Source organism: Pteronotus mesoamericanus, unplaced genomic scaffold (assembly GCF_021234165.1).
Source record: "Pteronotus mesoamericanus isolate MK-2021 breed Mesoamerican mustached bat unplaced genomic scaffold, CSHL_Meso_final contig_90, whole genome shotgun sequence".
NCBI classification, from domain to species: domain Eukaryota; kingdom Metazoa; phylum Chordata; class Mammalia; order Chiroptera; family Mormoopidae; genus Pteronotus; species Pteronotus mesoamericanus.
The window spans coordinates 43,060,080-43,072,875 of NW_026555277.1; the positions used below are offsets into that span (position 1 = coordinate 43,060,080).

General features: G+C 51.0%; 1 protein-coding gene across 2 annotated transcripts in view; it reads left to right on the plus strand.

Annotated features, from left to right (window-relative positions):
• Positions 1–12,796, plus strand: part of PLEKHA7 (pleckstrin homology domain containing A7) — a 198,102-nt gene that overhangs the window by 164,881 nt on the left and 20,425 nt on the right. For both annotated transcript variants that reach the window (XM_054586037.1, XM_054586036.1), the window contains exons 14-17: positions 8,806–8,874; positions 9,050–9,130; positions 10,429–10,578; positions 11,147–11,248. In XM_054586037.1, coding sequence (XP_054442012.1) covers positions 8,806–8,874; positions 9,050–9,130; positions 10,429–10,578; positions 11,147–11,248 — 402 coding nt within the window. The remainder of the gene's footprint in view (positions 1–8,805; positions 8,875–9,049; positions 9,131–10,428; positions 10,579–11,146; positions 11,249–12,796) is intronic.

Below are 12,796 nucleotides of genomic sequence, written 5' to 3' on the forward strand. Positions count from 1 at the left end.
CGGGGATTGTCATCCAGCCTTGTAGAAGCAGGGGACGAACATTAGGCCCTGTGGCAGCTGGTGGCGGGGGCTTCCCACACTGAGGCCTGTTTAGAAATCGACTAGTAAACTTCTGTCTCTCTGGAGCGCTTGCTGTGTACCCAGCCCTGGAGGAGCCTGGGGAGATGCAAGGATAAAATTGAGGCGCTCTGGGCCGGGGAAAGGGATTATCCCCAAATAACAGACTTATTTACAATGAGTGTACAAAGATCTGGCCCAGGGCTCGGAGCTGAGGTAATGAGGACCATACGGGCTGCAATGCTGGAAAGGCCGCCGGAGGAGGGGGCGTGTGTGTGGAGCCTGGGGGAGCCAGAGGGTTTGGGTTGGCTGAGATGGCAGGGCGGGCGCGGAGGGAGCCAAGGAGAGCCAGGGCAAGGGTGGTATGGCTGCGGCAGCAGGGGAGATGGAGGTAGATCATTTGTGCCAGATTCTATCCCAGGCTTCAGGAAGGAAGGTGCAGTGAACAAGAGTCTGACTTGGCTTTTGGACATGAGCAGAGTTGGATTCTTTTAAAAGCAGGACATTTTCTAGTTTACCTGGTATGAGCAAGTATTGTAAGTATGGCAGTAATGCCTCAGGGTACAAAGTGCTCGAACATGGCATTGCGGCTAAGTGTGCATTCGGGCCCATCTCCTGTGCTCTGATGGGACAGGGCAGGGTCCTTCCACCACACCAGCCATCCCCACCTGACCTGGGGAGAGGCTCACCAGCCCCCAGCTTCCATCTGCCATGTGTGCTGCCACACCCCTGGCCCCTGGCCTTCCTGAGCACCAGTCACCGTGCTGCTGCTTCTCCTCACCCCTGTTCTGGGGCTGTGCCGTCGGCGCAGACGGACTCGTGCAGCACCCACACACCCTGGCCTGGGGCAGAGGCCTGGCTCAGCAGCGGCCCAGTGCACCATGAAACCCTCCGCACAGTGCTTGGTGCACAGCGCAAGAGGGAACTTCATGAAGTGCTTGAGCCAAAAAAGTGGGAATATCTGCCTTCTGATTCCTGTTGGTACAGGAGAGCTGAAACTCACAGTTGGTCCTGGAGGAGGGAGACAGCTCTGGTTTGTTTTATTTCAGGATTGTGGGATTTGAGTTAAAGGGACTTTAGAGAGAGAGAGAGAGAAACTGAGGCACAGGATAGCAGCCCAGAGCCAGGAGTCCCTTTGTATCCCGACAGCCACAGAAGCTTAATAGCAATAGAGGCTATAGCGCGTGCTGGCCACTGTGCTTTACTGCTGTTAAGTCTGCAAGCCCTGCACTTGTCCTGGCAGGGAGGTGGCCATACACTGAAGGCCTGAGAAAGAAACGACTTTCTCAATAAGTAGTTACTGGAGAGTCAGGATTTGGGTGTTGTTCTGACTCTGAAGCTCATGCTCTTCATCTCTTTGCTTCCCAGACTCTCTTAAAATGCTGTTTCTGCTACTGTGGACCCAGAGGAATTAAGTTTTTTTAATAGGACTGAGCTGGGGGTCATTATGCCTTTCAGGAACTGGGTTGGATGTGATAGAGGCAAGGCGCACCCTTGGGGTGTTTCACTAGCTGGGAGCCACATGTGCCGAGAATGTTAGTAATTGGAAGCTGTCACTGTTGTGAAAAGCAGCTGCGTTGATACCAAGCACCCCCTGGTCCTATGGCTATTACCCCACTCGGAGAACTAGTCCCCCAGATAAATGTACCAGCTCCCACGTGGGAAGAGAGGCTGGGCTTTGTGCTGCATGGGAGTCACCAGTCTGGCGCGGCTGCCAGCAGGCTGGCACCGCCTTGGCCTGCCTCCAGGGATGGACGGATGGGGTGTCCAGATCCGGCAGGCAGTGGGCCTCTCTGCTCGGACCCAGCTGGGGTATAGTGATCTCAGATGGGTGTCTCCCTCCAGGATCCAGAGGAGGGAAGGGCTGGAATCAAAGGAGGGGCACTGGGGACCTGCGAGAGCCCTGGCTGAGTGAGGAGTGTATGGATGGGATGCTTTTGTTTGCCCGTGTCTGAGAACCACATCAACCTGCTAAGCCAAAAAGGGAATATGCATTCCAGGGGCTCAGGCCACGTTGTCGCTGTCCTACTTCCTTTAGTGTGTGGGCTGGCTCCCCATGGCCAGGGACAACGGCCACCTGCAAATCCAAGTTCATTTCCTCCCAGCCTAGCCTCCCTGTGGAGTGGGGAGGGGTCCCTTCCGGGAGGGCATGCTGGGCAGAGACAAGAAACATAACACAGGCTGACACAGCTCCTGGGCAGGATGGGAGGTAAGGGTGACTCAGGGAAGACATAGACACAGTCTAGAAAGCTCTGAAATATTACCAGGTGCCTTCTGTGGCCCTAATGGGGAATTAAGACAAGTGGAGAATTAACACAGGTAGACTGGTGTTAGTTCAGTGGAAGACAGGCTTTCCCAAAGGGCCGCCACAGGGCACGGTGAACTCCCCATCGCTGCAGTGCAGCCGAGGCCCGAGGAGCTGTGCGTGGGATGAGCGACTGGTTAGGGACACCCTGAGGCCCACTGGCCCTGAGATCCTGTGACACAGTGGGAAAAATGAGCTGATGCCGAGCCCAGCTGGGTCCCCTGTGACTCAACTGAATGGGCCTGGGCGTGGAGAGAGTGACAGGCACAGTCCCCACTGCCACCAGCTTCTTGTGAGAGGTCCCTGCTGGGTCCGTGCAGGGAGAGTAAGGAGGTAAGCCTGTCTGGAGAAGGACTGTCTCTCCATCCCTGCTGGGTCAGCCTAAAGTCCCCTTGTCCCTGTCCCGAAGGCCTCAGACTTAAGAATCCAGAGTTCATCGTCCCCAGCATCAGCGGATGCTCAGTTTCCACATCAGTGGGTGGTGGTAGCTTCGCCTCGTGTTGAGTTTTTTCTCCCTGAAATGAGTATTTCTGCTGCAGTGCCAAGCGATCCCACAAGGGCACACTCCACTGTCTTAGAAGACGCTCTGTTTAATGTTCTTTTTGGAAATGTTTACTCCTCTGGCATTTTACTTGGCGGTGCCAGGGTGGAAGGGAGTCCACACTGATTAAGCATCTGTTTCTTCCTGGCAGTGTTTGGGCACTTGGTGTTCTTATCTCACTTCATCCTCTCGGCATCCTTGAGCAATAGGAATTACTATCCCCACCTTACCAACCAGGAGCCCAAGTCTCAGAGATGTCACTTTTACAAAATTACATGACTGGGACTCGAACCCTGTGACTAACTCCACACTTGCCTTCTTTCTTCCCCGTACCATATGCTTTACCAATTCCTAAGGTGTATTTGCTGAATCGTACTCCTGGCATCGAAGTTCTGCTCTTTAGAACCCTACACCTGGGCTAGGTCAGAGGAGAGAGCATGGGGGTTAGCGTTAGCTGTTGTTGACAGCTGGATTTGTTTTTATACAGCTATGAAGCCCAGCAGGAGGGGGCGGGGGAGGGGAGGAGAGGGCGCTGCAAGCTGCTCAGGTGATGCCGTTGTGTGCAGAGTAGGTTGCAAGGCTGCGGTCAGCTCCAGAGAGGCTCGTGTCCCTGGTGAGGAACATGTCGGCAGTGGCTCCAGGTGCCTGGCCTCCAGACCCTTCCTGACCGAGCCCAAGGCCAGGGCTTCTGTGCTCGGGATCTGTTTCCAAAGTCAGCTTCTGGAGCAAAGTTTCCTAAGTTGCGGTCTGGGACACCATCTACTTCAGAATCACCTGGGAGCTTAATAAATAATTGCAGCTCTGCAGGTTGTGTTGAATTAGAATCTCTGGAGATGGTGCCCCAAATTGTCTTTTTTTTTTTTTTCTTTTTAAATCAAGCTTTACGGGGTCTAAAATTTAGATCTAAAGTCTAGTTTTGAATGAAGGTTGATACCTGTTGTTCTGGAGAAGAAACTAACCCTGGCCATGATCTAACACAACCAGAGGAGCTCTTTAATTGAGTACCATTGCTTGGGTCCCATCGCTTAGGGACTGATTTAATTGAGAATCCTCAGGTATTACTCTTCAAACAAGCAAGCAAGAAAGCAATGCCCTCAGCATCTCAGTGTGTGCCCCTGGTTGAGAAACACTGTTTCAAAGTAGCAGTTCTCAGAGTGGGATGCCGTGGAGCAGCCTCAGCAACACTGGGAACTTGCTAGAAATGCAAAACCTTGAGTCCTACCTCAGACCAGGTCTGTGAGAACCTCTGCGGGTGGGACCCAGCACATCTGTGTACCGGGATGGGCGAAACTACGTTTACAGTCATGTGTATGGAAAAAGACATGCAGGTTATGATTATTACAATATGCTTATTAACTCAAAAGATTGTTACAACTCTAATTCTGCCTTCAGCCCTGTATTAACAAGCCCTTCAGGTAATTCTGAAGCATGATAAAGTTTGAGAGCCACTGTTGTGGAGTCCTGGCTCCCAATCCTGGCCGCACCTGAGAATCACCCAGGTGGGCGCAAGTCCCTCCCCAAACCGACTACATTTGAGTCTCTCAGAGTGGGGCTCAGGCGTCAGTGTTTGTTAAAGTTCCTGGGAGATTCCAGCGTTCAGACCAGGGCTGAGATTCCCCTTCTCAGTGGGTGAGGACACCCTCCCTCACAGGAGCTACATGCATTGGGGTCACTGGTAAGAATAATTATTGAGATGCAGCCCAGGTGTGGAGACGAGGGTCTGAGGGACTAGTGACGGCACCACTGCAAAGTAAAGTTCAGGCGCCTTCCAGCGCGTGACAAGGGGGATGAAGGAGAACGCTCGGGGCCCCCTCGCCTTCTGCGGCCGAAGGCAGAATGAGATGGGCACTGAACGTGGCACTCTCCCGCAAACCGGCCTGCACAGAGATCCCTCAGGCAGCACTTGTTCCCCCCACCCCACCCCCCGTTTTATAGATGAGGGGGCTGGACCCCGGAAAGGTCCAACAGCTGGGAAGCCGTGCAAGAGGACTGAGTCCCCGGTGCTCAGTTACACAACAACATATCCTCCTTAAGGTGCCCCTTGCTAGTTGCCCAATTCTGGCTCCTTCAAGTGTTGTTTGATGTCTCACCTGTTACGTTTTGTTGTATTTACCTTTCTGTTTGGAACAGATAAAAAATAATGAACCTTTGATCAACGTGCTTTACAAAGTGCTGAAGAAGTCAGCACTGGGCTGTCGGCCCAGGAGAAGCGTAAGATGATCTGATCTGTGTCTCCAAGCGGGGCCATTCCATTGCTTCTGGCTCAGTGCCGATTCCATCACTCGCTTAACCAGGGGCTCTCCTGACCACCCCCAGGCTTCCTGCAAGTCATTTCGGTTTATTTTCTTTCTATTGAAGCTCCCTTCAGCATTCTGGCTGGTGCACCAGGCTGAGCCTCTCATCCGTGCTGTTCTGTGACTCCATCTTTTGTGCTGCTGCGGCAGGGTGTGGGGTGTGGGGGGTGGCGGGGGGTATTTGGAGGGTGGGGAGCTTGCCCAGCTTTCTGCCAGCTTGTGTCATGTTCCCATTCTCGCTTGTCTGCCTCCATGGAGAGGCCTGGCCTAGACAGAGACCAACATGGTCGCGGGGCGGGGGGGTCCAGCCTGAGTTTCTTGGGAAGAGGGAGTGGTCGTTCCTGGTCACTTGGAGGAGCTGGGGTGGCCTCAGATTCCACTGTGGCCCTGGGATTAAGGTGGTTCTCCTTCAGAGCAGGGTGTTGGTGTCTGGAGCTGGACTAGAACAAAACGGGGCCTCCCATCCCCCCTTTGACGGATGCAGAAATAGTGCCTGAAACACGGCCGGCTCTTGTTGCATTCCGAGGGAGGCTGTTGGTTGGGAAGCACGTACTATGTCCAGTCATCCTGAGCCCTGAGGAAAGGTGTCTGGGGATGCGGTGGAGGAGAGAGTAAGACTCCTGGCTGGACTTCAGCTCCTTTCGGATGCAGACACTCTTTCAGATGGGGAAGTGCCCATGATTTTCACTTGTACCGGTGACAGTGATGCTGCAGACCCATAGCTGAAGTTTTAAGGGGATTTAATTTAAACATTGCTAACACAAAGCACGGTTTTAAAAAGAAAATTAGGTGTCAGACACTACATGTGGGTATGTCTTAAGTAGCCTCAGCTCTCTGGAACAGAGCCAAATTCAGAAGCGTGCAGGGTCTCTGAGCTGTATAAACACAGCCACAAAGCCCAGCTCAAAAGGCTGTGGCCTTTGCGCCACAGGAGCAGGTCTCGGGCTCTGAGAGCAGCCAGCTCACCTCGTCTTGTTACATTCACAGGCTCACTAAGCAAACATCCCGTGTATCCTCAGTATGACGGGCCCTGGCTGGGCTTTGAGGATACAGAGAAACTAGGTCACAGTCCTCACTGTTGCCCCTAATTAGGTTAGCATCCAGTGAGAGGAGACAGAACATTTCACTGATGGGCTGATGCCCTTCGTGGGAGACACCAGATGCAGGAGCACCTTCCTTGAAGGGCGCCAAACCCAGCGGCGGGGAGGGAGATGGGGAAGAGCAGCATGTACATCACCTGTGTTGAGTTTCTAATCCCAGCAGACCCAGTCTGAGTTTGAACTCCTAACTCACAGCACCTTCAAAGCAGCATATTAATAGGGAGCAAGAGGAAGTTACTCTTTGAAAAGGGGGAGTGTTAATATCCCAAGAAAGAAAAGAAACATTACATGTCAATCTGAAATGGAAATGAAAGCACAGAAATTTGGGAGCATTTAATCAAGGAGCAAAAAAGCCCTGAATACAAGCTTCTAAGACATTCTGTATTACTGATTTATTTTTTTTTATAATGACTGATTCATCCAAAAAAAATAAAAAGGGTTGAATATATTTTCATCATTCTGTGAAGGCAGTGAAGGGCTTACTTTTAGTAAGCTTTTCATCAAAAAGTTTAAAAGATTCAGCTTTCTCAAAATGCACTTTTTGTGTAGAATCCCTCACTTAATGAGGCATCGCTCAATTAGATTCTCTGCCTCGCTATTTCAGTGCTGAGAAGATATCATCCGTAAAAAGCTTCAGTGAAATAAGGGGAAGAGTTTTCCTGGGAGGAAAAGTCCCCAAAGCATATTTCATTTTGAAAATGATTTCTTCTAGTAAACGAGCCGAGTGTCAGCCCCTCGGAGAGCAGACCAGCTCTTTGCCCTCTGTTTTATTGAAGGACAGTGGCACAGAGTGAAGACTCTCCTACACTTACCTGCTGGGCTCCCCTGAGTCTAAAAGACCAAGTCCCTCCTGGGAAGTTCAGCTGTTTGCGGTTCACAAGGATTAATTCCACACCTCCTCCCCCACTCTGCCCTGACAGAAGCCAGCGCAGCCTGTTTGTGGATTGTTGCTGTAGTCAATGTGTTCCATGCCTGTGTGTGTATGTGTACGTGTCTGTACATATAATCTGTCAGTTTGAAGAGCAGAATTTGGCTGGAGTTCTGTTTTTTCCAGGAGCTCTGCAGCACTGACCTACGAGTATTTCCCTTTGGCCCTCTTGCAATGCAATAAGCATTTGCTGAATGCCTTTTGGTGTGCCAGGCCTTATGTTCAGGGCTGGCTTTACCAAGATAAATAAGACAGCGGTCCCTGCCCTCTCCTGTCTGACCAAAGGGAGCATGGGGCATCTCTATAGCCAGACTCAGTCTTCAGGCCAAGGCAGGGATGGGGAGAAGACTTTCTCCTTTGACCTTGACCTTTGCTAATGAGGATTGTCAGGGAGAGGGAGTATAGGACAGTTGAGCGTGGGGGTAGGAGGAGCTTGAGCTCTGAGGGGGATGCTTGCCAATGTGTTTCTGTTTCTGATTCACACTCACAAACTTACTGCGCTTCCCAGATGGAGTAGGGAGAAAATGAGGGCCATCTCTCCAGCATCCGTCTGTCCATCCACGCTGGGACGCTCTGCATACTACACACCACCACCTATCTTGGCCATCGTTAGCTAGCCCTGTTTCCTTGGTCAGATCTGCAAAATGGAGTTCAGCAGGACGGCCTCCCCATGCAGGGCACATTCAACCTGGCCATTCCTGCCCGTGGCTTGGCCGTGAGGGGAGAGCATCTGTGTAGAAGTCCCCCTGCCCCTGCACAGCTGTTGGCAAGGAGGTGGTTTGGGGGAAATGGAAACATGGGCTATAAGGTACAGTTTAGCTTCATAGGGGTCAGTAAGAGACGGGCAGCAGGTTGCCACGTTGGGTCAAGTAGGGGAGTGGGGAATGTGGAATTCCAACCTTCTGTAAGTTCGGGTGATTTTTGTCTCCTGCTTTGTGGTCTCCTTTCTTGGGAGGACAGGGTAACTTGTAACTTATACCAGTATGGCCTACCTTCAGTTATTCAGGGATCAATCGAAAACCCCAGCCAGGAAGTATCCAGGTTCCTCCTTCCCTTTGCCAGATCCTGATCCCAAATAGTTAGGGTGGGGAAGGCTGACCTAACTACCGGGGAGGTGGGCTGCTCAGAGATTTCTTTAAACTAAGGCTTGACAATGTCCAGGAGATTTGCTTGTTCCTCCTGGTCCACCCACCCCACTGGCCTGGGTGGGGTTCATGGACTTCTGTCACTCGTGTCTGACCCCAGGTTCAGTAGCAGAACTCTCTTATTAGTGGTAAATTTTCCAAGATTCATACCAGTTTTGAGCAAAGATAAGCTGCTACAGTTGATGATAGGGTAACTTGAATATCTTGTTTCCTTTAATTTGAGAAATTTAAAAGTGCTACTAAAATCTTGAAAAAGTTTACTTTTCCTAAACAGGCATTAAAAAAAAAAAAAAAAAAAGCAGGTACTGCCTGAGTTTTTGCCCCTCCTGCACCATGACCCTACCTGCCAGTGATGCATTGTGGGGCTGACTTTCCCTCCTGAGTTTTGATCCCAAGCCCTGTGGTTAAATCTCCTTTAACTTGTTCGCCTCGCAGATGACAGGCCGGGACCTCCTCAAGGACCGAAGCCTGAAGCCGGTGAAGATTGCTGAGAGTGACATTGACGTGAGTGAACAGAGTGGCAGTCTGGCCCCTCCGCTGCCTGCTGTCCCCGGGCCCGGGGTGGACAGCGTCAGGCAGGGTTTGGATGGTTCTGTAGCCAAAGGCTTTCTGATTCCACCCCGAGGCCATGCCCTTTGCTCATCATCCCAGGCCTTCTGCAACCTGTTCTTGCTCACAGGTTAAACTGAGCATCTTCTGTGAACAAGACAGGATCCTCCAGGACTTGGAAGACAAGATACGAGCCCTCAAGGAGAACAAAGTATGTATCAGTTTTGCATAATCTTAGGCTGGGTGGAGTAGGGGGTTTGTCTTTCCTCAGTCATAGACTGGATGGTATCGAACAACAGGTGTTGGTTTACCCAGAACAATGTCTTTGGGTTTAAAGGGTGTCACTGCCCTCCTCCTCTCTTCCCCCTAATTCTACTCTGGCCCCCCTCTCCCTGGGGGCCTGGTGCGGTGAGCCTGGGAGAGCAGGGCTCCACCGCCTCGTATGTGATGATGTCCCCGGGGACCCTGGGCTATGGAGGAGGCAAGTCTAAATGTGAGGGCAGGAATGGACCGGGGCAGGGTTGGGAGCCCCAGTGTTTGTGCTCTTAGACACTTAGTGTGAAGTTTTTTCTGTATTGCATTTTTTAAAAAGACTTTGTTTATTTACCATATTTTGCTGTGCATAATGTACTCCTGTGTATGGTGCACACCCACGTTTTGGGCCCAAACTTTCAGGGAAAAAATCTTTTGTTTTAATTTTTTAATTCAATTATTTATTCTTTATATTTAGATACTTGTTTTGTTTTTTGCATTATAAAAGAATTTTAGCATTTATTTTTGAACATACGGATATTGTTATTGCTTTCTAAAGTTACTCTTTTAAGGTATAAGCATAAATAAAAGAATTAAAAACATTTATATAGATATGGAATTAGTACTGCCCATGTATAATGTGTGTCCTTATTTTTCCCTCAAAAATTTGGACAAAAAAATGCACAGTATACACTACAAAATACAGTATTTTTAGAGAAGGGGAAGAGAGGAAGAAAGAGAGGGAGATAAACCTTAAGGAGCCAGAGAAAGGTTAATTGCTTGCCTCTTGCATGCCCCCTGCCCCCACCCCCGGGGACATGGCCTGCAACCCCAGCATGTGCCCCCGGTGACCTTTCTTTTGTGGGGCGATGCCTAACCCACTGAGCCACACCAGTCAGGGCTCTTTATTGCATTTTAACAAGGTGTTATATTTGTGTTGCTGAAGGTTTATAACATGTCCTTTGTCCCAAAGAACTTAAGAGTTTTCCATTGACTCTGATTTATCCTCATTGTTTATCCCATAAAAAGTGGGGAGCCTTGCACCCATTTTGGAGATGAGGAAACTGAGGCACAGAGCTATTGGGTGACTTGCTCCAGGCCACCCTATGGGCAGAGTCAGAGCTGGACTCGGATACCCTGTCAGGCCGCAGCTGGACATGGGCCCCTTCAGTCGCGGTTTAGTTCCTGGCATGGCGTGGGGAGGCCTGCAGGGACTGTCTTGTTACCATCTTGCTCTTTGACCCTTGCCCGGTGCAGGACCAGCTGGAATCCGTGCTGGAGGTGCTGCACAGGCAGATGGAGCAGTACCGAGACCAGCCCCAGCACCTGGAGAAGATCGCCTACCAGCAGCGGTTGCTGCAGGAGGACCTCGTCCACATCCGGGCGGAGCTCTCCAGGGAGTCCACTGTGCGTAGAGGGCGGGAAGGCAGAGGCACTTCCCCCTCAGGATGGGCTGGGCGGGGGCTGCTTTTCTCATCTCCCCAGCTAGAATGGAATTGGTGGCCAGGGGCAAGAGTCTTGGGGTAGCAGGCTGCCTCCTGACAGTAGCGTACCTTGTTCAGGGGTGACATGTCCTGGACTGACTTAGGGTCCTTTCCATCAGTGACTCCTAGGTGGCTACAGTGACACCCAGGGGACCAGATGTCTCAGGGCAGCCTATAAGGCTTTTTCTTAATCTGTATGCAGGTAATTCTAAGATGTCACCATTCGTACTTTATTTGTTCATCTGATGTGGTGCAGGCCCTTTCTGCCAGGGCTGGGAACCAAAGTATCCCCAGTGATGGAAGACAGGACAGTGCAGTTGGCCGGGGTCAGAGCGTGAATGGGAAGACAACCCATGTCTCTTTCTCACCAAGACCTTTGGGCTCCCCTCCCCTCTCCCTGGCTGGGTCAGCTGTGGTCAGGAGCAAAGGTGCTCAGAGGGCCACTGTGGGGCAGGGGACAACTAAGAATCAGAAGCGTTCTTGGCCCACAGGAGATGGAAAACGCCTGGAATGAATACCTGAAGCTGGAGAGCGATGTGGAGCAGCTGAAGCAGACGCTGCAGGAGCAGCACAGAAGGGCCTTTTTTTTCCAGGTGACTCAAGGGCTCTTGATCCCTCCTGAGCTCTGATTTCTTGTGAGCCCCGGTTAGGCCTTCTCTTCCCCCTGTGGGACCCAGCCTGCTCCTCATCTCACACTCTCCTCGGGGATCCCTGTGTTTCTGTTCTTAGACAAACTCTGTGGTGGTTTGGGAAAACAGCCCCGAGGAGACCGATACCAGCCTTGAGACCCTTACAGAGACCTGAGAGTGATCTATGTGTCTTGGTTCTTGGCCCATCTTGGGCTCCTAGCTACTCACTCAGACAGCAGCAGGAAGCCCCGCCCCCTTCCTTCCTCGGATTCCTCAAGATAGATGTTGTCGCGCCTTCACCTGAGGAGGTAGTGTGAACCCAGGAGGTGCCTCTCCTCTCCAGGCAGTCATTAGCATTTCCAGAAGCCAGGCTAGGAGATACCCATCGCTGTGGCCCCTGTCCCACTCGGGAAAAGTGACCATAGAGCCCTGCCTCCACTGCCCTTAAAAACCAGGCCACCCTGTTGACATATGCCTCTGCCCCCAAAGGTTTGGGAAGAACGGCTCTGTGTGGTTTTTCTTCTCCCAGATGCCCAGTGTTCCCTCACTATGGTGCCCAACCAGGCTCCAGCCCCACCCTCAATGTTTTAAAAATGGAAAACCACCTGCTTTTGAACCCAGCTTTAGATCTCTGGCCTCCCCCTCCGGGGCCCTGACATGAATTTGATTTATTTGAATTCAGCGAGCATTAATCAAGGCTTCTCGTGGGGAGCCACTGTGCCAGGCCAGTTCTGGTGCTCAGCTTGCGAAATGATGAACTATTTCTAGCCAAGGCTCCTCATTCAAGTGGTTTAATGGATATGTTGACTCTCCTGATGTCGACCTCACCCAAAAAGTGATGGAAATTCAGGACTGGGAGGCTTTTCGCAGGCCCTGCTGTCACCCCACTCAGCATTTGGAGCTGGTCCCCGAGAGCGGGTCCAGGGCCACGGGGAGGCTCCTGCCTGTGGCTCCAGCCTGGCCTGCTCGGCTTCCAGAGCTTGTCTGTCTCCTGCTTCTGCTGCTGTGTTTTTCCTGTAACTTCCTTCATCCAAGCTGACTAGCATTTCCCTATTTATTTTTCATATCCCCAGCACTTAGCATAGTGGCTTGAAAATACTAAGTGAATATCGACCAAGTCCTTCAAATGGTTATTTCTAATTATTAGTTTCTTAAACTGTCCTGTCCTATTACACTTATCTTCTTGGACTTCAATGAGCCAGATTAATTTCAGCAGTAGTTTTTTATTTAGCTCTTTATTCCTGATGTTTCTATGATTCTACAAATAACACATGAATACATCTCTTTGAAAAGGACAGTGAGAATCAAAAACAAAAAATAAGCAAAAGCCCCCCTTCCTTCCTGCCCCCACTTGCCCCAGACCGCCACCCTCCTCACGAGTAATGGGGGCCATCGGTTAGCAGCGTTGCCTTCCTGGCCGCTTCCTTTGCATTTCTAAACGTGTGCATACACATAGAATTAGAGTTTTTTTTTTTTTAGGATGGGAGTTAGTTTATTTAAAGAGGAATCGTT